This window comes from Oncorhynchus kisutch, linkage group LG30 (assembly GCF_002021735.2).
Source record: "Oncorhynchus kisutch isolate 150728-3 linkage group LG30, Okis_V2, whole genome shotgun sequence".
Lineage (NCBI taxonomy): Eukaryota > Metazoa > Chordata > Actinopteri > Salmoniformes > Salmonidae > Oncorhynchus > Oncorhynchus kisutch.
In genome coordinates this window covers 22,168,112-22,190,158 of record NC_034203.2, presented here as the reverse complement: position 1 = coordinate 22,190,158, position 22,047 = coordinate 22,168,112, and the positions used below count along the sequence as shown (strand labels likewise).

Here is a 22,047-nt window from a genome sequence, read left to right as displayed (position 1 = left end):
CAACAAGGCTGCTGGGTTTTTCCACACTCAACAGTTTCCTGTGTGACAACTTTTTTAAATTTTATCAGGTAAGTTGACTGAGAACACATTCTCATTTACAGCAACAACCTGGGGAATGGTTACAGGAGGGGGATGAATGAGCCAATTGTAAACAGGGGATTATTAGGTGACTGTGATGCTTTGAGGGCCAGATTGGTTCATTTAGCCAGGACACCAGGGTTAACCCCCCTACTCTTACAATAAGTGCCATGGGATCTTTAATGACCTCAGAGAGTCAGGACACCTATTTAACATCCCATCCGAAAGATGGCACCCTACACAGGGCAGTGTCGCCAATCACTGGGGTATTGGGATATTTTTTTAGACCAGAGGAAAGAGTGCCTTGTACTGGCCCTCCAACACCACTTCCAGCAGCATCTGGTTTCCCATCCAGGGACTGACCAGGACCAACCCTGCTTAGCTTCAGAAGCAAGCCAGCAGTGGTATGCAGGGTGGTATGCTGCTGGTTGACACAACGGTGGGAAGCATTGGAGTCAACATGAACCAGCATCCTTGTGGAACACTTTGGATGCCTTGTAGAGTCCATGCCCTGATGAATTGAGGCTGTTCTGAGGGCAAAGGGGGGTGCAACTCAATATTCGGAAGGTGCTCCTAATGTTTGGTATACTCAGTGTGTATTATATACATTTGTATTTATTTAGGTTATCCTTTGATATACTTTCCCAAAATACACCATCTAAAGGAACTGGCCATGACCTGTTTATACTTCTGAAATCACATACGCAACAACAGAGAACAGAAAAATACAGAAAACCAGCACAACCTATCCCTGAGATATGAGGAGTGTTCTCCAACATTGAAGAGGATGCCCATAGTTCTCCACTCATTCCCGCTGCTATCTATAAGAAAGGACTGGGAACAGATAGCGAGTGCCTCTTCAGGCTTTATTAACACTTGCCAAAAGTACTCTATCCAGGCCAGCACAGCTGCTGCGACAGCATTTCTCATTCTGAAGAGGCTCCAGCAGATTTTCCATTTTCACGGCCCAGAGCCATGCATTTGTATGCACAATCACGGCCCGCGTTTTCACAATGCAGATTCATTTTCCCCCAGGAACACAGAGCCATGATAAAGCATGTCACTTGGGATGGTAAGAGACAGGAGAAGAGAGGTGGGTGGGGGGGGGGGTCAACCGTTGCATCATTCGGGATATCAACAAATGTATTCCAACAGAGCGAGCCCATGGGAAGGTGCATAGGAGGAAGCGTTCATTTACATAGGATTCCAATTAGCATGCAGGGGCCCTGGCCCAAAGGCTTCAAGTCAAAATTCATTACTTTATCTCTTTGCCCACCGCAAGGAAACAGGTAAACAAGAAAGAGACAATATCTCTCATTCATCCTCCACTTGGGAGACAATAGAATATAAAGCCACCTCCAAGATTTTTTTTTCCTCCAAATTATTATGATTACAGCAGAGAAAATCAGAGATAATTATCTCTCTCTCTAACACAACCTCACTGGAGAGTAAGCTGCTGTATGTCTGTAAGATTCCTCTGCATTCTCAAGGCATTTCTGGCTAAATAAATCATGTCTATCAGCTGGTGAACAGCAGGATATCGTCCAGATAGTACCACAGCACACTGACTACACACTGACTACACACTGACTACACAAAACATTAAGAACACCTGCTCTTTCCATGACAAAGACTGATCAGGTGAATCCTGGTGATAGCTATGATCCATTATTGATGTCACTTGTTAAATCTACTTCAATCAGTATAGATGAAGAGGAAGAAACTGGTTAAAGGAGGATTTTTAAGTATTGAGACTGTTGAACGTGGATTGTGTATGTTGACAGGTGCACCAGTTTGTGTCAAGAACTGCAATGCTGCTGGGTTTTTCATGCTCAACAGTTTCCTGTGTCTATCAAGAATGGTCCACCACCCAAAGGACATCCAGCCAACTTGACACAACTGTGGGAAGCATTGGAGTCAACATGAGCCAACATCCTTGTGGAACGCTTTTGACACCTTGTAGAGTCCATGCTCCAACGAATTGAGGTTGTTCTGAGGGCAAAGATTCCACACAGCCTGAGGGAGCTAATGTATCCTACTTCTACCCAATCAGTGCACTGAAGCAGCTGTGTTCCTTTTAGCTCTATCCGAGGAGTACTACCTGGTGATCCTGTATGTGTAAACATAGGCCTCATGACACTTCAGTGGAAATGTGGTTTCACTGAACAAGCGCGCCTGAGGGAAAATAGAGCCATTTGGGGAGGAGATAAAAACCAAGTACTAGGCTACACCACCACAAAGAACACAGAGCACTGATACAAAACTCAGTGGAAGCTCACTTCCTCTGTCTGGTCTCATCCTGATTGCCGTGATCCGTCTTGGAAGTCTACCTTAATCTCGAGATTCTCCCTGATCTGCCAAAGGAGCAATTGGGTTTTCAGACAAGGAAAAAAATAACATAACAGTGTTCTCTCTGAATTCAGCCAAGGAGCCTTAAGCTAAAATGAGGAAGAGATTTCCTGTTACCAAGGAAACACAACTGCAGGTCCTTCCATTTGATATTAAAACGTCTCCAGGGAGGAGAAAGTGTAAATGGGGGTAACTGTTTTACAACAAACACCACTAGATATGATAGTATCTGCACAAATATCTGTCCACACACATATCCTTTGTGGCGGTTCAACAAAATGCAGTGTACTTTTTAAAATTGCCACAGAAAGCCACAGTAACCAGCCAACCTTCGTTAGCCTTTAAGGTGAAGTTAGGATTGACTGGGAGATCACTTGGCAGAGCAAAGGAGAAGCGTCCATTTGCAAAGTTATCCATGTCTGATGGCCTCACTGTCTGGATCACCTGTCAGAGAAGAGGAAGAGGAGTGAGGGGACGAGAGGGAGAGGAAAATGGGGGTAAAAAACGTTTTTACGTCACATGTATGTATATACAGCCTTTTGCTCTATTAGGAGCTAAATATAATAGGAATAAGTCAAGAAAGTCACTGCCCATTATTATTATTATTATTATTGTTATATTATTATATTATAGTAATGACTATCGATCAGTACATGTGTTTTTCCTCCTTCCCTTTCTGTTCCAGCCAGAAGTGTAGATCAGAGGTGGTGGATATGACCTGTCTCCAAGAGCACTGTTCCTGATATTTTGTCAGCTCATTGAAGGAAGTTGACTTCTACCGGCTGAGAGTTAAAAATGATCATATGGACAATGCACCAATTATAGTGGATCCTAACCTGGCGACCTACACACGTGCTTTAGCATTGTCAGTCTATAAGAGACATTCCTGAACTTGTGGTACCGTACAGTAATACGGGAATCCATAGAAATACAGAATTATCTGTCAAGAGGCTATTTGAATATGAATCATTGTATGTCTCCCTAACAAAACAACTAGTTCTAAACAAAATGATATTTTCTTTCCTTTCGATGAACATAACAGCACATTTTACTATAAATCAAGTCAAATTCTCTGAAAGATCATTGAAGTTACTGTAATTTGTTGCAGTGTTTGAAAAAGCCCCTCGACATGTCATCTTAGCATGCATCATCTGTCGCCTTTAGCCAGCTAACTGATTATATGCTGCAGTCTGTCTAGTAATCTTCATTCAACGGGGGAAAATATGAAGAGAGAATGCTATTGCGATATGAATCTGAGCAGTCGTGGTTGGCTGGACACGGGCCAAATTTGAATGAGAGATGATAAACATTTTCTGCAATCCGTCTCTGTTGCGCTTAATGCAGCTCCTATCTGCTTGTGGAGACATTGGTACATGCTGAATAATTTATAGGTTCAAGAGGCTGCAAAAGTCTGCTGCACCACAGATAAATCCATTCCTGAAGGTGTCAAACACACAATAAAGGCAGAGAGTGTGTGTGTGTGTGTGTGTGTGTGTCTGTCTGTCTGTCTGTCTGTCTGTCTGTCTGTCTGTCTGTCTGTCTGTCTGTCTGTCTGTCTGTCTGTCTGTCTGTGTGTGTGTGTGTGTGTGTGTGTGTGTGTGTGTGTGTGTGTGTGTGTGTGTGTGTGTGTGTGTGTGTGTGTGTCTGTGTGTGTGTGTGTGTGTGTGTGTGTGTGTGTGTGTGTGTGTGTGTGTCTGTGGGAGAATGTGTGTGAGTGCATTCATGTGCGTGATAAGAGGTTTTAAAAGACAACATAGTTGAATAAGGGAGAATATGAGTTCATGGGAGAGAAGGTGGAAGAGAGAGGGAGTAAAGTGGAAAAGAGCAGGAAAGAGGGAGGGAGGTGAAGTGAAAGATACTCACCTGTCCTGCCCTGGAGCTTTCACACACAATGATTTCATCATCTCTTGCTATGTAGGGAGCATTGTCATTTACATCCAGCACCTGGATTGTCACAGGAACATGGCTGACGTGACTGGGATTGTCTGAAAATAACAAACAAACAAAGATCAACATGTATAAAACCATGGAATTAAATACAACCCTTTTATATTGTATCTTTTAACTCCATATGTCATGTACTGCCTTAATTGTTCCTGGACCCCAGGAAGAGAAGCTGCTGCCTTGGCACCAGCTAATGGGGATCCATAATAAATAGGAAAACAAATGTAAAAATAAGCAAACAACGTCCCAAGCCATGGCATGGCATTTTCAAGACATTGTTATAGGCCTATATATTGAGTGCCAAGCACTCATAGTGATGTACTGTACATCCATTTTTTCTCAGAGTATCTCTCCATCAATTAAGGTCACATCCCCACTGAGCCTCCATGCATTTGTGTATCTCGTGTTAGTCTCCTGAGGTTGGCCATGTTGCCAGGTGAAGTGTAAATTCTCTTTGAAAGGTGACCCGGTCACTCAACTAAACTCCTGCTGCCTGGCAGCACACTACACTCCCTGATGCTGCACAGAGAAATCATGTTCCTATTAAATGTGGGATACATAAATCATATTTTCCCATTTCACTCGTCCATAAATTACAGCCACAACGACCACCAACCAACAACTAGAGTCATGACAGGAGAAGTACTAACCCCAAGCTACAGCAGTAGGCAGAATGTAACAGAGACATGCTGTGTGGTTGCACAGTAGTTTGTCTCACTTAATATACATATAGCTAGCACACAGGACATTACAAGTGACACTTTGCTAATATATACTATGCACTATATGTATAGTGTTTATGTATGTCATGAATCCCTCATTAACACACACCAATCTCCAGAAAGGTGCGGACTGGTTTTCCCATTAATTAAGGTGACTTAACACAATCAGCACAGCGTCGGCTGGCATTTATCGATGGCTAGTTCAGTCCATTAGCTGAACACTATTGTGCAGAAAAGGGTAAAGGAAAGAGTAATTGCTTAGATAAGCGTCAGTGGAAAAAGAGGGGGAGAGGAAGAATTGATTGACTCGACCACCTTCAGCATCACACTGAGATGTTACACATGCAGCCCCGCATCAATCCCACAAGGCACTGCTGCCTGTTCATTTTCGAGAGCCACGTGTTTAATGTTGATACATATGATTAAAGTGACATCGCTAATGCATTCATGCAGTGTCATAAGCATATTGTTTTCTCCATGTTGAAAGTCATAATTTCCTCGTTATTTAAAAGCAAAATGATTTTAAGGTAAGATGACTCCTAGATAAGGATCCTCCGCTGTGGGTTCTGTTACTTACCAACCTCTGATGCCATCACAGTGATGTTATGCCAGGCCACATCCTCTCTGTCCAGACTCTGGGTGGTCTTAATCACCCCATTATTCACACTAATGGTGAAATACACCTGCTCCTCTTCACTTTGGTCTACAAAATACCTACATGTAGGAGAGAGAACAATTCAAATAGAATGAATGAAATAAAGTTGTTTGAATTGAATATCAAGAAAACATCTGACTTTCAACATGCAAAGGTCGAAGCTTTGAATCTTGTGATGGTGTTTTGGAGTCCAACAAAATGGCCGCCCCACGCATGTCCTTTACCTTATAGGGCTTTTGGTACTGTCAGGGTCCTGAGCCGTCACTGTGCCGACCTCTGTTCCCACAGGGGAGTTCTCGTACACGTCCATGATGTAATAGTCCATGGAGAAGACAGGCGGCTCGTCCACGTCTCCGATGATGATCCGGAGAGTGGTGGTGTCTTTGAAGGGGCCCAGGTGGGAGAAGCGGGAATCCAGGTGAGTGTTCACTCCCTCTATGTGAAGCGTGTGGACTTTCCTCTTCTCATAGTTCAAAGGCTGCTGAGGAAACCGACAATCAAGCCTCTTTTTAAAGCCATGCTTTTTTCCCCTGTCCTGCTTCCGTTGGTATTTGAGAGAACAGCCTATGTGGTAACAATGGGTACTTACTCATAGTATTAACACAATTAGCATTAGTGTGGCCTAAGGGTATGTAATGGTACTACTTCTTTTAATTAATCCCAAATAAATAGTATGTATGATTACCATATTACCTTGTGGTTTCTCAGTAAACACCAACAGAACTGTAACATAAAGCACAACCACAGATGGTTTAATTTTAGCTGGAAAATGAATGCGTGCATCTCAACAGTACCCGTCTTAGTGATATGATGCCTTCCTTCTGGTCAGTGTCTGTAGTGATGGAGAACATGGCTTTCCCCTCTGCATTGGTTATGCTGTACCTCATCTCTGCATTGACGCCCAAATCTTCATCGGTGGCTTTGATTTTACCCACAGCTTTTCCAATCTGAGCAGACTCTGGAACGTACAGCTGGTAGTTTTCTGTAATGGGATGAGCACATGAATAAGCAAGAAGTTATTATCTAGGCATGAATGACAAAGCATTTATGACTAGATGGAGAAGTAATTAGCCTACTGTTCATGCATACCATCAAGATGTAAATGTGAATAAATGGGTCAATAAATAAAATTTCCTGTCTGCTTGCAACTCAATAATCATTTGCACACTACATCATACATCATGTTTGTATCACTTACAGCCACCCCTGCATTAGCAAAACATCTACTATAGATGCACCTTGTGGAGTTTTATTTAAAAGTAACATTTGGCTGTGCAGTACACAGAAATCACTGATTCTAAGATTCTATTTCTGTGGTGCATTACTTACAGTGCAAACATCGTAGTGTTTTAAAACCTATATAGCATTCGATATAGTGCTGTTTAATTCCTATGTTTTTTTAAAGTAGAGAATTAATATCTAAGGACAAACCGTGAGGTAGAAAAACAAACAAACAGACGTCTGTGTACATACTCTGGAGGAATTTGGGAGGATTGTCGTTGACGTCTGTCAGAGTGACATTGATGGTGGTGGAGCCTGACAACCCACCCACCGAGCCAGCCATGTCTTTGGCTTGGACCACCACAGGGTAGCGCTCCCTGGCCTCTCTGTCCATGTTGGATAGGGCTGTCCTGATGACCCCTGGGGATGGCAAGAAAAGAAGGCTCCTTATATCACACTAAAATCCATAAATAAATGTATGTTAGGAGAGCTACTGTATGTATTGACAACAGACAATCAGAGATATTCCTCCTCCACAGCATCAATCCCATCTTGGATGAGTTAGAGATGCCAGTCACTTTTAGTCACAGTTCTGTATGTCACAAATATGATACGGATGAAGGCAGGAAAAGACTGCCTGACTTGTTGTACAGGAGGAGGAACATTGATTTCCTCAAAATGGGTTTCACGTACTTCACCTAAGGAAATGATCTATAAACGGTTGATAAATTCAGCCAGAATTACAACCAGCTTTCATACCATGTCTGCCAACCCCCCTCATGTCTTCATCATCATGTTTTCACCTACAGTGAATTCGGAAAGTATTCCGACCCCTTGACTTTTTCCACATTTTGTTAAGTTACAACTTTATTCTAAAATGGATTAAATGGTTTTCGACACACAATACCCCATAATGACAAAGCAAAAACTTTTTTTGTTGCTTTTTTTTGTTGCTAATTTATAAAAAAGAAAAAAAAGAAATCACATCTACATAAGTATTCAGACCCTTTACTCAGTACATTGTTGAAGCACCTTCTTGGGTATGACGCTACAAGCTTGGTTCACCTGTATTTGGGGAGTTTCTCCCATTCTTCCCTGCAGACCCTCTCAAGCTCTGTCAGGTTGGATGGGGAGTGTCGCTGCACAGCTATTTTCAGGGTTCTCCAGGGATGTTCGATCGGGTTCAAGTCCGGGCTCTGGCTGGGCCACTCATGGACATTCAGAGACTTGTCCCAAAGCCACTCCTGCATTTTCTTGGCTGTGTGCTGAAGGTCGTTGTCCTGTTGGAAGGTGAAACTTTGCCCCAGTCTGAAGTCCTGAGCGCTCTGGAACAGGTTTTCAAGGATCTCTCTGTACTTTGCTCCGTTCATCTTTCCGTCTATCCAGTCCCTGCCACTGAAAAACATCCCCACAGCATGATGCTGCCACCATGCTTCAATGTGCCTGTCACCATGTGCCAGAGATGGTGACAGTTTTTTTCTAGATGTGACGCTTGGCATTCAGGCCAAAGAGTTCAATCTTGTTTCATCAGAACAGAGAATCTTGTTTTTCATGGTCTGAGAGTCCTTTAGGTACCTTTTGGCAAACTACAAGTGGGCTGTCATGTGCCTTTTACTGAGGTGTGTCTTCCGTCTGGCCACACTACCATAAAGGCCTGATTAGGGGAGTGCTGCAGAGATGGTTGTCCTTCTGGAAGTTTCTCCCATCTCCACAGAGGAACTCTGGAGCTCTGTCAATGACCATCGGGTTCTTGGTCACCTCCCTGACCAAGGCCCTTCTCCCCCGATTGCTCAGCTCTAGGATGTTTTGGTGGTTCCAAACTTCTTACATTTAAGAATTATGGAGGCCACTGTGTTCTTGAGGACCTTCAATGCTGCAGAAATGTTATGGTACCCTTCCCCAGATCTGTGCCTCGACACAATCCTGTCTCTAAGCTCTATGGACAATTCCTTCAACCTCATGGCTTGTTTTTTGCTCTGACATCCACTATCAACTGTGGGACCTTATGTAGACAGATGTGTGCCTTTCCATGTCCAATCAATTTAATTTACCACAGGTGGACTACAATCAAGTTGTAGAAACATCTCAAGGATGAACAGTGGAAACAGGTTGCACCGGAGCTCAATTTTGAGTCTCATAGCAAAGGGCCTGAATACTTATGTAAATAAGGTATTTCTTTTTTTTGTTAATACATCTGCAAAAATGTCAAAAAGCTGTTTTCGCTTTAACCTTATGGTGTATGGTGTGTAGATTGATTAGGTTTTTATTTCTATATAATCCATTTTAGAATAAGGCTGTAACGTAGCAAAATGTGGAAAAAGGGAAGTGTCTGAAAACTTTCCGAATGCACTGTATGTGCTTGTTCATTACCATATTTCAGAGATCATCAACTAGATTCAGCGGTGGCCAGTTTTTTTTCTTGAGCTGCTGGTCGGGGGGCCAGAACAGACATGTTCGGCAGGTAGCCTAGCGGTTAAGAGCGTTGGGCCAGTAACTGGTCACTGGTTCGAATCCCCGAGCGGACTACGTGAAAAGCTGTAGATGTGCCCTTGAGCAAGGCACTTAACCCTAATTGCTCATGTATGTCGCTCTGGATAAGAGTGGCTGCTAAATGACTAAAATGTGAACATAATTACAAATAATTTGTACAATTCAAATTGACTGCAAGAAGCCCAAACAGATATAATGTTTGACTAAAACCTTATTATTTCAAACCTTGCTTGTATTATTTATACAATCATGTGTCTCTCTATTATGCTTGGGAACAGATTTCTTAAATTAAAGTATCTTCGAACTGATTTCCTTGTGTTTTTATAGTCTATTATGTCCAATAATAAAAAAAAAACATTTTTTTTAAATGAATCTTTTTAGAAAACTTGGCGGGCGGCCAGTTGGGGAAGCCTGTGCTATTTGATGTACTAACACATAAGTACGCTTGCCTTGCCCATCTCTGAACTATTAGCACGCCACCCCCCTCCTTCTCTCTTTCCTCCTCTCCTCTCAGCTAGACCCACACCTAAACACCGTGCTCTGGCCAGAGGCTCTGCTATGTTGCATTACTCGCTTCACAGCGTTACAAAGGAGAGTGCCATCTGCCCTAATCTTACCCTAAAGACTGAACAAGGGCTAGCAGGAAAACAGAACAGATTGACCATACTGTACATCATGCACCTGTATGAGAGGGAGGCCACAGGGAAAACAGCCATGGCATAGCTCACTCAGTACTGTAAGCAAGACGTCCTTTGTGGAACAATGTCTGGAACAACCACCGCTAAACGGTGGAACACAGGGTCTGACATGCCACAGTTAACTCTGTGTGCCGTCACACGGTGGGGGTTCAGGGGTTAGCTAGTTCTCCTGGAACACTCAGGTTTTCGCCGGTTATTGGGATCACATGGGTCACATAGATTGCAATAAGACGACTTGTCTCAAAGAAGGTAATTTCCCAAGCTTTTGAGATGTGATAACAATAGGCGAAAGTACAGTGACATTCAATAAACAGACATAGCCTATGTTCAACCAACGAGCAAGATATGTATCCTCAGAACATCCTCAGAACACAGAACACAGTGTGAGTTTTAGAGCATCTGTGTAAAACGGCTCCACTCCAATGGCTCAGAACTTATTTTATAGTCCTACACATATTGTAGCGGTTTCATCAGTCTGCTTTTTACCTTATGCATCCACACATCAAAAGACCAAGGTTCATCTAAATTTGTATTGATATTTCAAGTGCTTGTACAACCATGAAGGCACTGAAATACAGCCGCCCAAGGCCGCAGTTAAATTACTGTATAATGTAAAAAAACGATTTTAAAAAAAGAGAAAACCTTGCCACTGCTGTTGAGTATTTTATGGGCAACAATCCACAGGGTTGCCGTTCGAAACTAAAATACTCTGCCGCTGAATGCACAAAAAATGTCTTCATGTCCTTTAACAAATGAATGAATGTGAGAAAATGAGAGAAAGAAAAAAATGCTAACAGATACCTCAACCTGCCAGAAGAAATGAATACAGAAGTGTTCAGCCCCAGAGAATGTTATAGAGATTGTATCAAACACATTGTGGCCACAAACCACCTGTCTGGACAAGTAAATTCAGCTGTAAACACACCAATAGCACAATAATGCCAAAAAGCCTCTTAGTATTCAGCCGGTTTTAAGAAGAAAATAAATAGGCTGAACATGAATAAACTGAATTTAGCCCGACCAAATGACAGAATTCAGCAAATGGATCCCTTCTCTTTCTGTCGAGGTTAAGGCCTGACCATGGAACCAATTCCTTCAGCTTCCATTCTCATTCTAGGGAAACAATGTAGTGCAACTGTGACAAGGAATAAAAGGCTGTTAGGCCCATGTTGTTGTGTTGCTCGCTTTCCTGTTGACCTTGGCATTCCCCAGTCATTCTCCCTCAGCTCTCAGGACCAGCCAAAGTGGGGGATGTGATGTGATGTCTTTGACTTTGCTCTTGACCCAGGGACTCTCAGAGGCACAGCCAATACTGTAGTCTCTTCTCCTCTCCTCTGAGGCACAGCCAAACTACTGTACAACAGTCCTTCCCCTCTGGATCCTCGGAAGAGTAGACAATGCCTGCTCTGCTCATTTAGCCAAGGCCATCCAGAGTTCAGGCATGTTGCTCATTATACAGTAACAACACCAATGACTGATGCAAAGTTGACATTTGATAATGCGTATTCTGGTGTAATCTGATAGATAAAATAACACAATATTACTTTCAGACATTTGCCCATTGTTTCTGTTACAGCATTTTATATATAAAAACGTTAAAACATACAGTTTAGCACATTATGGCTGTATAATGCTTGGTCAGATTGGAGTGGGTGGTAAATGAACTACATTTAAATAAAACGACTGACTGTCAGACTGTTAATATCAATTACGTCCAAAAGACAGCATGCACTTCCTTCAATTGTTCAAAAGTGAAAGGTTTTATGACCCCTGCTCACATTAAAATTGATATATCTGTGTCAACCTTTCAGGCAATGGGAACGGACATTATCCCCTCACAAAAAAAACGACAACTAGCCTCTTTAATGGGTAAAGTAGAAATTTGGTGTTCTCATTACTGTCTACACAACTTCTAATGGAGGATACGGAGGAAACAGCAGTAGTTTACTGTAGTTATGTTAGTCAGATAAGGGATGGGTAATCTTGTGATAAAATATTCCTCTGGGTCTTTTATTTACTGCAGTCATCAATACTTCCTGACATACTTTTGTTGTCTATTGGAAGATACAGGAATACTGTTCACACTCTTTAAGTATCATATCCTCTCAGGCCTTTTATTTCAGCACATAATCGATCTCAGATTGATTATGCTAACAATGGAGCGTTTTACAGTCGTATCAGGCTGGACTGGACAGACAAGATGCTTCATATTTAATGTCCAAAATATTTTGTGTGTGTGTGTGTGTGTGTGTGTGTGTGTGTGTGTGTGTGTGTGTGTGTGTGTGTGTGTGTGTGTGTGTGTGTGTGTGTGTGTGTGTGTGTGTGTGTGAGTGTGTGTGCATTTATATGTACACACGTTCATATGTGGTTGTGGAGCAACTCACAAAACAACTGTAACTGTAATCAGTAAAAATATTGTGATCAGATTACAGATACTTCAAAATAATCTAAAAGTTACTTCCATGATTACAATTTTGGATAGGTAACTAGTAACTGTAATTGATTACATTTATAAAGCATTAACACTCACAAGGCTGTAACTAGTAATTTGTGGCCTAAGCAGAGTCCTCAGAGTATGTGCAGACCAGCTGGCTGGAGTGTTTCCTGACATATGCAATCTCTCCCTTTCCCAGTCTGTTTTGACTGAATTGAATGACTATCGCCCCATAGCACTCACTTCTGTCATCATGAGTACTTCTGGTGTCGACAGAGATGGCCGCCTCGCTTCGTGTTCCTAGGAAACTATGCAGTTTTTTGTTTTTTTTACGTGTTATTTCTTACATTAGTACCCCAGGTCATCTTAGGTTTCATTACATACAGTCGAGAAGAACTACTGAATATAAGAGCAGCGTCAACTCACCATCAGCACGACCAAGAATATGACTTTCGCGAAGCGGATCCTGTGTTCTGCCTTTCACCCAGGACAACGGAATGGATCCCAGCCGGCGACCCAAAAAACCGACTTCGTAAAAGAGGGAAACGAAGCGGTCTTCTGGTCAGACTCCGGAGACGGGCACATCGCGCACCACTCCCTAGCATATTTCTCGCCAATGTCCAGTCTCTTGACAACAAGGTTGATGAAATCCGAGCAAGGGTAGCATTCCAGAGGGACATCAGGGACTGTAAAGTTCTTTGCTTCACGGAAACATGGCTCACTCGAGAGATGCTATCGGAGTCGGTGCAGCCAGCTGGTTTCTCCACGCATCGCGCCGACAGAAACAAACATCTTTCTGGTAAGAAGAGGGGCGGGGTCGTATGCTTTATGGTTAACGAGACGTGGTGTGGTCACAACAACATACAGGAACTCAAGTCCTTCTGTTCACCTGATTTAGAATTCCTCACAATCAAATGTCGACCAAGGGAATTCTCTTCGATGATAATCACAGCCGTATATATTCCCCCCCAAGCAGACACATCGATGGCTCTGAACAAACTTTATTTGACTCTTTGCAAACTGGAATCCACATATCCTGAGGCTGCATTCATTGTAGCTGGGGATTTTAACAAGGCTAATCTGAAAACAAGACTCCCTAAATTGTATCAGCATATTGATTGCGCAACCAGGGCTGGTAAAACCTTGGATCATTGTTATTCTAACTTCTGCGATGCATATAAGGCCACCCCCCCCCCCTCCTTTAAGAAAAGCTGACTACGACTCCATTTTGTTGCTCCCTGCCTACAGACAGAAGCTAAAACAAGAAGATCCCACGCTGAGGTCTGTTCAACGCTGGTCCGACCAATCTGTTTCAACGCTCCAAGACTGTTTCCATCACGTGGAATGTGATATGTTTCGTATTGCGTCAAACAACAACATTGACGAATACGCTGATTCGTGAGCGAGTTCATTAGAACGTGTGTTGAAGATGTCGTTCCCATAGCAACGATTAAAACATTCCCAAACCAGAAACCGTGGATTGATGGCAGCATTCGCGTGAAACTGAAAGCACAAACCACTGCTTTTAATCAGGGCAAGGTGACCGGAAACATGACCGAATACAAACAGTGTAGCTATTCCCTCCGCAAGGCAATCAAACAAGCTAAGCGTCAAATAGAGACAAAGTAGAATCGCAATTCAACGGCTCAGACACAAGAGGTATGTGGCAGGGTCTACAGTCAATCACGGATTACAAAAAGAAAACCAGCCCAGTCACGGACCAGGATGTCTTGCTCCCAGGCAGACTAAATAACATTTTGCCCGCTTTGAGGACAATACAGTGCCACTGACACGGCCCGCAACCAAAACATGCGGACTCTCAGGCCCAGACGCAGGCCCAGACGGCATCCCCAGCCGCGCCCTCAGAGCATGCGCAGACCAGCTGGCTGGTGTGTTTACGGACATATTCAATCAATCCCTATCCCAGTCTGCTGTTCCCACATGCTTCAAGAGGGCCACCAGTGTTCCTGTTCCCAAGAAAGCTAAGGTAACTGAGCTAAACGACTACCGCCCCGTAGCACTCACTTCCGTCATCATGAAGTGCCCTAGACTCACTCCAATTTTCTTACCGCCCAAATAGGTCCACAAACGATGCAATCTCAACCACACTGCACACTGCCCTAACCCATCTGGACAAGAGGAATACCTATGTGAGAATGCTGTTCATCGACTACAGCTCAGCATTTAACACCATAGTACCCTCCAAACTCGTCATCAAGCTCGAGACCCTGGGTCTCGACCCCACCCTGTGCAACTGGGTACTGGACTTCCTGACGGGCCGCCCCCAGGTGGTTAGGGTAGGTAACAACATCTCCACCCCGCTGATCCTCAACACTGGGGCCCCACAAGGGTACGTTCTGAGCCCTCTCCTGTACTCCCTGTTCACCCACGACTGGGTGGCCACGCACGCCTCCAACTCAATCATCAAGTTTGCGGACGACACAACAGTGGTAGGCTTGATTACCAACAACGACGATACGGCCTACAGGGAGGAGGTGAGGGCCCTCGGAGTGTGGTGTCAGGAAAATAACCTCACACTCAACATCAACAAAACTAAGGAGATGATTGTGGACTTCAGGAAACAGCAGAGGGAACACCCCCCTATCCACATCGATGGAACAGTAGTGGAGAGGGTAGTAAGTTTTAAGTTCCTCGGCATACACATCACAGACAAACTGAATTGGTCCACCCACACAGACAGCATCGTGAAGAAGGCGCAGCAGCGCCTCTTCAACCTCAGGAGGCTGAAGAAATTTGGCTTGTCACCAAAAGCACTCACAAACTTCTACAGATCGAGAGCATCCTGTCGGGCTGTATCACCGTCTGTTACGGCAACTGCTCCGCCCACAACCGTAAGGCTCTCCAGAGGGTAGTGAGGTCTGCACAATGCATCACCGGGGGCAAACTACCTGCCCTCCAGGACACCTACACCATCCGATGTCACAGGAAGGCCATAAAGATCATCAAGGACAACAACCACCCGAGCCACTGCCTGTTCACCCCGCTATCATCCAGAAGGCGAGGTCAATACAGGTGCATCAAAGCTGGGACCGAGAGACTGAAAAACAGCTTCTATCTCAAGGCCATCAGACTGTTAAATAGCCACCACTAACATTGAGTGGCTGATGCCAACACACTGACTCAACTCCAGACACTTTAATAATGGGAATTGATGGATGTAAAATATATCACTAGCCACTTTAAACAATGCTACCTAATATAATGTTTACATACCCTACATTATTTATCTCATATGTATACATATATACTGTATTCTATATCATCTACTGCATCTTTAGGTAATACATGTATCACTAGCCACTTTAAACTATGCCACTTTGTTTACATACTCATCTCATATGGATATACTGTACTTGATACCATCTACTGCATCTTGCCTATGCCGCTCTGTACCATCACTCATTCATATATCTTTATGTACATATTCTTTATCCCTTCACACTTGTGTGTATGAGGTAGTAGTATGAGCTCGAGCTGTTTTGCAAGGAGGAATGGGAAAAAGTGTCAGTCTCTCGATGTGCAAAACTGATAGAGACATACCCCAAGCGACTTACAGCTGTAATCGCAGCAAAAGGTGGCGCTACAAAGTATTAACTTAAGGGGGCTGAATAATTTTGCACGGCCAATTTTTCAGTTTTTGATTTGTTAAAAAAGTTTGAAATATCCAATAAATGTCGTTCCACTTCATGATTGTGTCCCACTTGTTGTTGATTCTTCACAAAAAATACAGTTTTATATCTTTATGTTTGAAGCCTGAAATGTGGCAAAAGGTCGCAAAGTTCAAGGGGGCCGAATACTTTCGCAAGGCACTGTATGTAAGAATGCTGTTCATCGATAACAGCTCAGTTTTTAACACCATAATACCCTCCAAGCTCATCACAAAGCTTGGGGCCCTGGGTCTGAACCCTGTTCGGTGCAACTGGGTCCTGCACTTTCTGACGTGCTGATTCCAGGTGGTGAAGGAATGCAACAAGACCTCCGCCACGCTGATGCTCAATACGAGGGCCCCACAAGGGTGTGTGCTCAGCCACCCCCTGTACTCCCTGTTCCCCCATGACTTCATGGCCTTGCAGGTCTCCAGCCCTATCATCAAGTTTGCTGACGACACAACAGTGGTAGCCTGATTACCAACAATGATGAGACTACAGGGAGGAGGTGAGGGCCCTCGCGGAGTGGTGCCAGGAAAATAACCTCTCCCTCAATGTCAACAATATTAAGGAGTTGATCGTGGAGACAGCAGAGAGAGTACTCCCCCATCCACATTGGCGGGACAGGGTAAAAAGCTTTGAAATAGTCCATCCACACACTGGACTCCACACACTGGACTCTGACATTTCTTCATTTCTTCATTTTTATTTTGGGGATTTGTGTGTATTGCTTTTTATAGTTATGTATACTGCTCTGATGGAGCTAGAAACATAAGCATTTCGCTGCACCTGCGATAACATCTGCTAAATATGTGTACGTGAGCAATAAAATTGTATTTGATTTGACAGTAACCTACACAACCCTGAATATGTGTGAGTGTGCATGTGTGTCTTTAGGGCGTTCACGTGCGTGCGCATGTGTAAGTGATGATCATTGGTCAGGAGCTGAACACCTCACTTCCTGATCACAGGCACATGGCTGTAGTGTAGAGGCAACTGTTCTGACTGTGGGCTGACTGTGGGCTGAGTGACTGGGTCTCCTGGGCCAACCTGCTGATGGGGCCCCAATGAGTTGCTGGAGAGAGACAGGAACAGCTGGCATTACCTTGGCCATGGCCCAGGATCGGGATGCACTGCAGCTGGAACAGTCACAATCCAGCCAGGCTACTTCAAAGCTATGCCTCAAATCAAAATCAGCACCACTCACACAAGTAGCCAAGCAATGCAACATGGACCGTTATCAAATATACAGTATAATGACAGAACTGCACCCCCTACAGTTAAACATAGCCAGGGTTCAGCTACGCCTTAAATCAGGACCACTCTCTCAAGTAGCCGAGCAGTGCAACACAGACATCAACGAAACCTACTGTTAATATGATAAAATGACAAAACTAGACCCATCATAATGGCAATGCTGTTCATGATGTGTGGTCGATGTGTGTCAATAGCACTTCAGCATATGTGACCAGAACATGGCTAGGACCATCATCTTGAGTGTTGACAGATGGTACATACTACAGTGTCACAATAGTCTTACTGCCAGATTCCCTCTGCTTTCTTGAAACACATTGAAATACTGTTCAAGCAAAGACATCCACTTATCTCCATCTTTACACTTTGTTCTCTTTAGCTATATTTGTTTACATCCCTGTTAGTGAGCATTTCTACCAAGATAAGCTATCCACCTGACAGGTATGACATATCGAGAAGCTGATTGAACAGCATGATCATTACACAGGTGCACCTTGTGCTGGGGACAATAAAAGGCCACTCTAGAATGTGCAGTTTTGTCACACAACCCAATGCCACAGGTGGCCCAAGTTTTGAGGGATCGTGCAGTTGGCATGCTGACTGCAGTAATGTCCACCAGAGCGGTTGCCAGAGAATTTAATGTTAATTCCTATACCATAAGCCGCCTCCAATGTCATTTTAGAGAATTTGGCATTATGTCCACCCGGCCTCACAACCGCAGACCACGTGTAACCACGCCAGCCCAGGACCTCCAGATCCAGCTTCTTCACCTGCGGGATCGTCCGAGACCAGTCACCCGGACAGCTGATGAAACAACTGAAGATTTTCTTTGCAAACTGTCAGAAACCATCTCAGGGAAGCTCATCTGGGTGCTCGTTGTCCTCACCAGGGTCTTGACATGACTGCAATTTGGTGTCGCAACCAACATCAGTGGGCAAATTCTTACCTTCGCTGGCTACTTCCCCGCTGGAGAAGTGTGCTCTTCATGGATTAATCCCTGTTTCAAATGCCAGCGTGTATGGTGTCATGTGGGCGAGCGGTTTTTGATGTCAACGTTGTGAACAGAGTGCCCCATGGGGGCAGTGCGGTTATGGTATTGGAAGGCATAATTTACCGTCAACAAACACAATAGCATTTTATCGATGGCAATTTGAATGCACAGAGATGTTGTGACAAGATCCTGAGGGCCATTGGCGTGCCATTCATCCGCTGCCTTCACCTCATGATTCAGCATGATAACGCACGATCCCATATCGCAAGGATCTGTACACAATTCCTGGAAGCCGAAATGTCCCAGTTCTTCCATGGCTTGCATACTCAAAAGACATTTTAACCATTGAGCCTGTTTGGGATGCTCCGGATTGACGTGTACGACAGCATGTTCCAGTTCCCGCCAATATCCAGCAACTTAGCACAGCTATTAAAGAGGACTGGGGCAACATTCCACAGGCCACAATCAACAACTTGATCAACTCTATGCGAAGGAGATGTGTCACGCTGCATGAGGCAAATGGTGGTCACACCAGATACTGACTGGTTTTCTGATCCACGCACCCACTTTAAAAAATATATATATATATATAAAATATATATAACTAACTCTATTGATATTGAGTCAAATCCTTTGAAAAGCATCCTCACAGAAAATGTATTTGGTCATGGGTGGATGTTTAAAAAAATTATTCTAGGCTTTTAAAAAATGTATCTTCAGTCTTCAATGCAAAGAACAAGATGTCTGAGAGCCTTTTTTACAATGAGAGGATGGGGGATTAAGAATGCTAGACTCAGTGGACAGGTGTCCCTTTGATACTTCATACCTTTTTGATAAACCTCTTGAACATTACTGCAAAATGTAGATTTCCATCTAAATAAACATACCTCAAATAATGTATATTTTTATGAGATGGCCATAAACAATAACTAGTAATGCTGCATAGTTCTAGAAAGGTCTGGGACTCACCTTTTTGGTAAAAATATTTATAAATTGCTGAGGTGTTCTTACTTTTGAGGATACAAACTCAAGTACATAGTGCAATTATTATTGAAATAGTACAAATCGTATCGAATTATTTTCTATTCAACAAAAGTGGGGGAAGAGGAAGATAAATTATTTCTAAATATAGTAACAATCAAATAGTTAATGACATCCTATTAGATTACACCTTTCTTATCACTGTAAAACAAATATAATCATAGTACATGTCATATTCTGACCATAGTTCTTGTGTGTTTTCCTTGTTTTAGTGTTGGTCAGGACATGAGCTGGGTGGGCATTCTATGTTGTGTGTCTAGTTTGTCTGTTTCTGTGTTTGGCCTGATATGGTTCTCAATCAGAGGCAGGTGTTAGTCATTGTCTCTGATTGGGAACCATATTTAGGTAGCTTGTTTTGTGTTGGGGTTTGTGGGTGATTGTTTCCTGTCTTTGTGTCTATGCACCAGATAGGACTGTTTTCGATTTTCACATTTGTTGTTTTGTAATTTGAAGTGTTCAGTTGGGATTTATTATTAAAGAAGATGACCACACACCACGCTGCACTTTGGTTGTCTCTTTCCCAGGAAGAAAGCCGTTACAGTACAAATTTGGCACCATTTCATATAACTGACGACAGAGTATTTTCTGTGAAGCCTCTGAATCACGCAGAGATGCCAATGTCTGCAGACTTGTTACAACTTCAGCTTTGCGCAAAAACTGATTTAGTCCCTCAGGGACCAGAAGAACATGGTTTGGCTTAAATTTGACAAAATTATTTAGTATTTTTTCATGTTGCTCTAAATCTGGCTGAGAATATCACAGTGAGATGAACCCACGATTGCTAAAATCGCCAGACTGTAACCTTTAATATGCCGTGTCCCAAATGTAAGGTGTGAAACCTGACACTTCAAGTCAGGTCTGCTGACAGAGTGGTAGCAAAGAGCAGATGCATGGAGCTTTCTGGCACTTAAAGGTACTGGATCCGGTGACGTTCACATAGCACTTTGTATACCAAAATATCGCCGTGAAGGATTCTAGCTTTGAAGACAGGCATGCTCTTGCTGTGTTTTCCCCTCGACTTTGTCATTTATTGTGACCAATTCAAACCCGCAGCCATCTCTAAAACTAGACAATTTGAGTTATTGCCTCTGTAATCAGCAGTGTTGTTAAACATCCTCATAATTTCAATAAGCAATTTTCTACGGCTGGCCATGCCTTCCACCTGGCTACCACTACCCCGGCTAACATCTCAGCACCCTCTGCAGCAACTTGCACAAGCCCCCTCCGCTTCTCCTTCACCCAAATCCAGACAGCTGATGTTCTGAAAGAGCTGCAAAATCTGGATCTCTACAAATCAGCTGGGCTAGACAATCTGAACCCTCTCTTTCTAAAATTAACAGCCGAAATTGTTGCAACCCCTATTACTAGCCTACTCAACCTCTCTTTCTTATCGTTTGAGATCCGCAAAGATTGGAAAGCTGCCGCAATCATTCCCCCTCTCCCTCTCCCCCTCCCAAACTATTACAGACCTATATCCATCCTTTCCTTTCTAAAGTCTTCGAAAGCCAAGTTAACAAACAGCTCACCGACCATTTTGATTCCCACCATACCTTCTCCACTATGCAATCTGGTTTCTGAGCTGGGCATGGGTGCACCTCAGCCACACTCAAGGTCCTAAACGATATCATAACCGCCATTGATAAAATACAGTTCTGTGCACCCATCTTCATCGACCTGGCCAAGGCGTTCGACTCTGTCAATCACCACATTCTTATCGGCAGAATCAATAGCCTTGGCTTCTCAAATGACTGCCTCGCTTGGTTCACCAACTACTTATCAGATAGAGTTCGGAGGGCCTGTTGTCTGGACCTGTGGCAGTCTCAATGGGGGTGCCACAGGGTTCAATTCTCGGGCTGACTCTTTTCTCTGTATATATCAATGATGTCGCTCTTGCTGCTGGTGATTCTCTGATCCACCTCTACGCAGATGACACCATTCTGTTTACATTTTGCCCTCTTTGGACACTGTGCTAACAAACCTCCAAACGAGCTTCAATGCCATACAACACTCCTTCCGTGGCATCCAACTGCTTTTAAATGCAAATCAAGCTAAGTGCATGCTCTTCAACCGATTGCTACCCGCACCCTCCCGCCCAACTAGCATTTCTACTCTGGACGGTTCTGACTTATGAAAACTACAAATACCTAGGTGTCTGGTTAGACTGTAAACTCTCCCTTCCAGACTCACATTAAGCATCTCCAATCCTAAATTAAATCTAGAATCAGCTTCCTATTTCACAGCAAAGCCTTGTTCACTCATGCTGCCAAACATACCCTCGTAAAACTGATCATCCTACCGATCCTCGAATTCGGCGATGTCATTTACAAAATAGCCTCCAACACTCTACTCAGCAAATTGGATGTAGTCTATCACAGTGCCATCCGTTTTGTCACCAAAGCCCTCTCGTTGGCTGGCCCTCGCTTCATATTCAGTGCCGGACCCACTGGCTCCAGGTCATCTATAAGTCTATGCTAGGTGAAGCCCCGCCTTATCTCAGCTCAC

At 43.6% G+C, this 22,047-nt stretch overlaps 1 protein-coding gene across 2 annotated transcripts in view; it reads right to left on the bottom strand.

Moving 5' to 3' along the window:
- The window catches only part of LOC109875124 (cadherin-18-like), a 51,462-nt gene that overhangs the window by 1,846 nt on the left and 27,569 nt on the right, over nucleotides 1-22,047 (bottom strand). For both annotated transcript variants that reach the window (XM_020467333.2, XM_031810951.1), the window contains exons 5-10: nucleotides 7,222-7,389; nucleotides 6,543-6,730; nucleotides 5,973-6,226; nucleotides 5,671-5,807; nucleotides 4,291-4,412; nucleotides 2,757-2,871 (exon numbers count right to left, since the gene is read on the bottom strand). In XM_020467333.2, coding sequence (XP_020322922.1) covers nucleotides 2,757-2,871; nucleotides 4,291-4,412; nucleotides 5,671-5,807; nucleotides 5,973-6,226; nucleotides 6,543-6,730; nucleotides 7,222-7,389 — 984 coding nt within the window. The remainder of the gene's footprint in view (nucleotides 1-2,756; nucleotides 2,872-4,290; nucleotides 4,413-5,670; nucleotides 5,808-5,972; nucleotides 6,227-6,542; nucleotides 6,731-7,221; nucleotides 7,390-22,047) is intronic.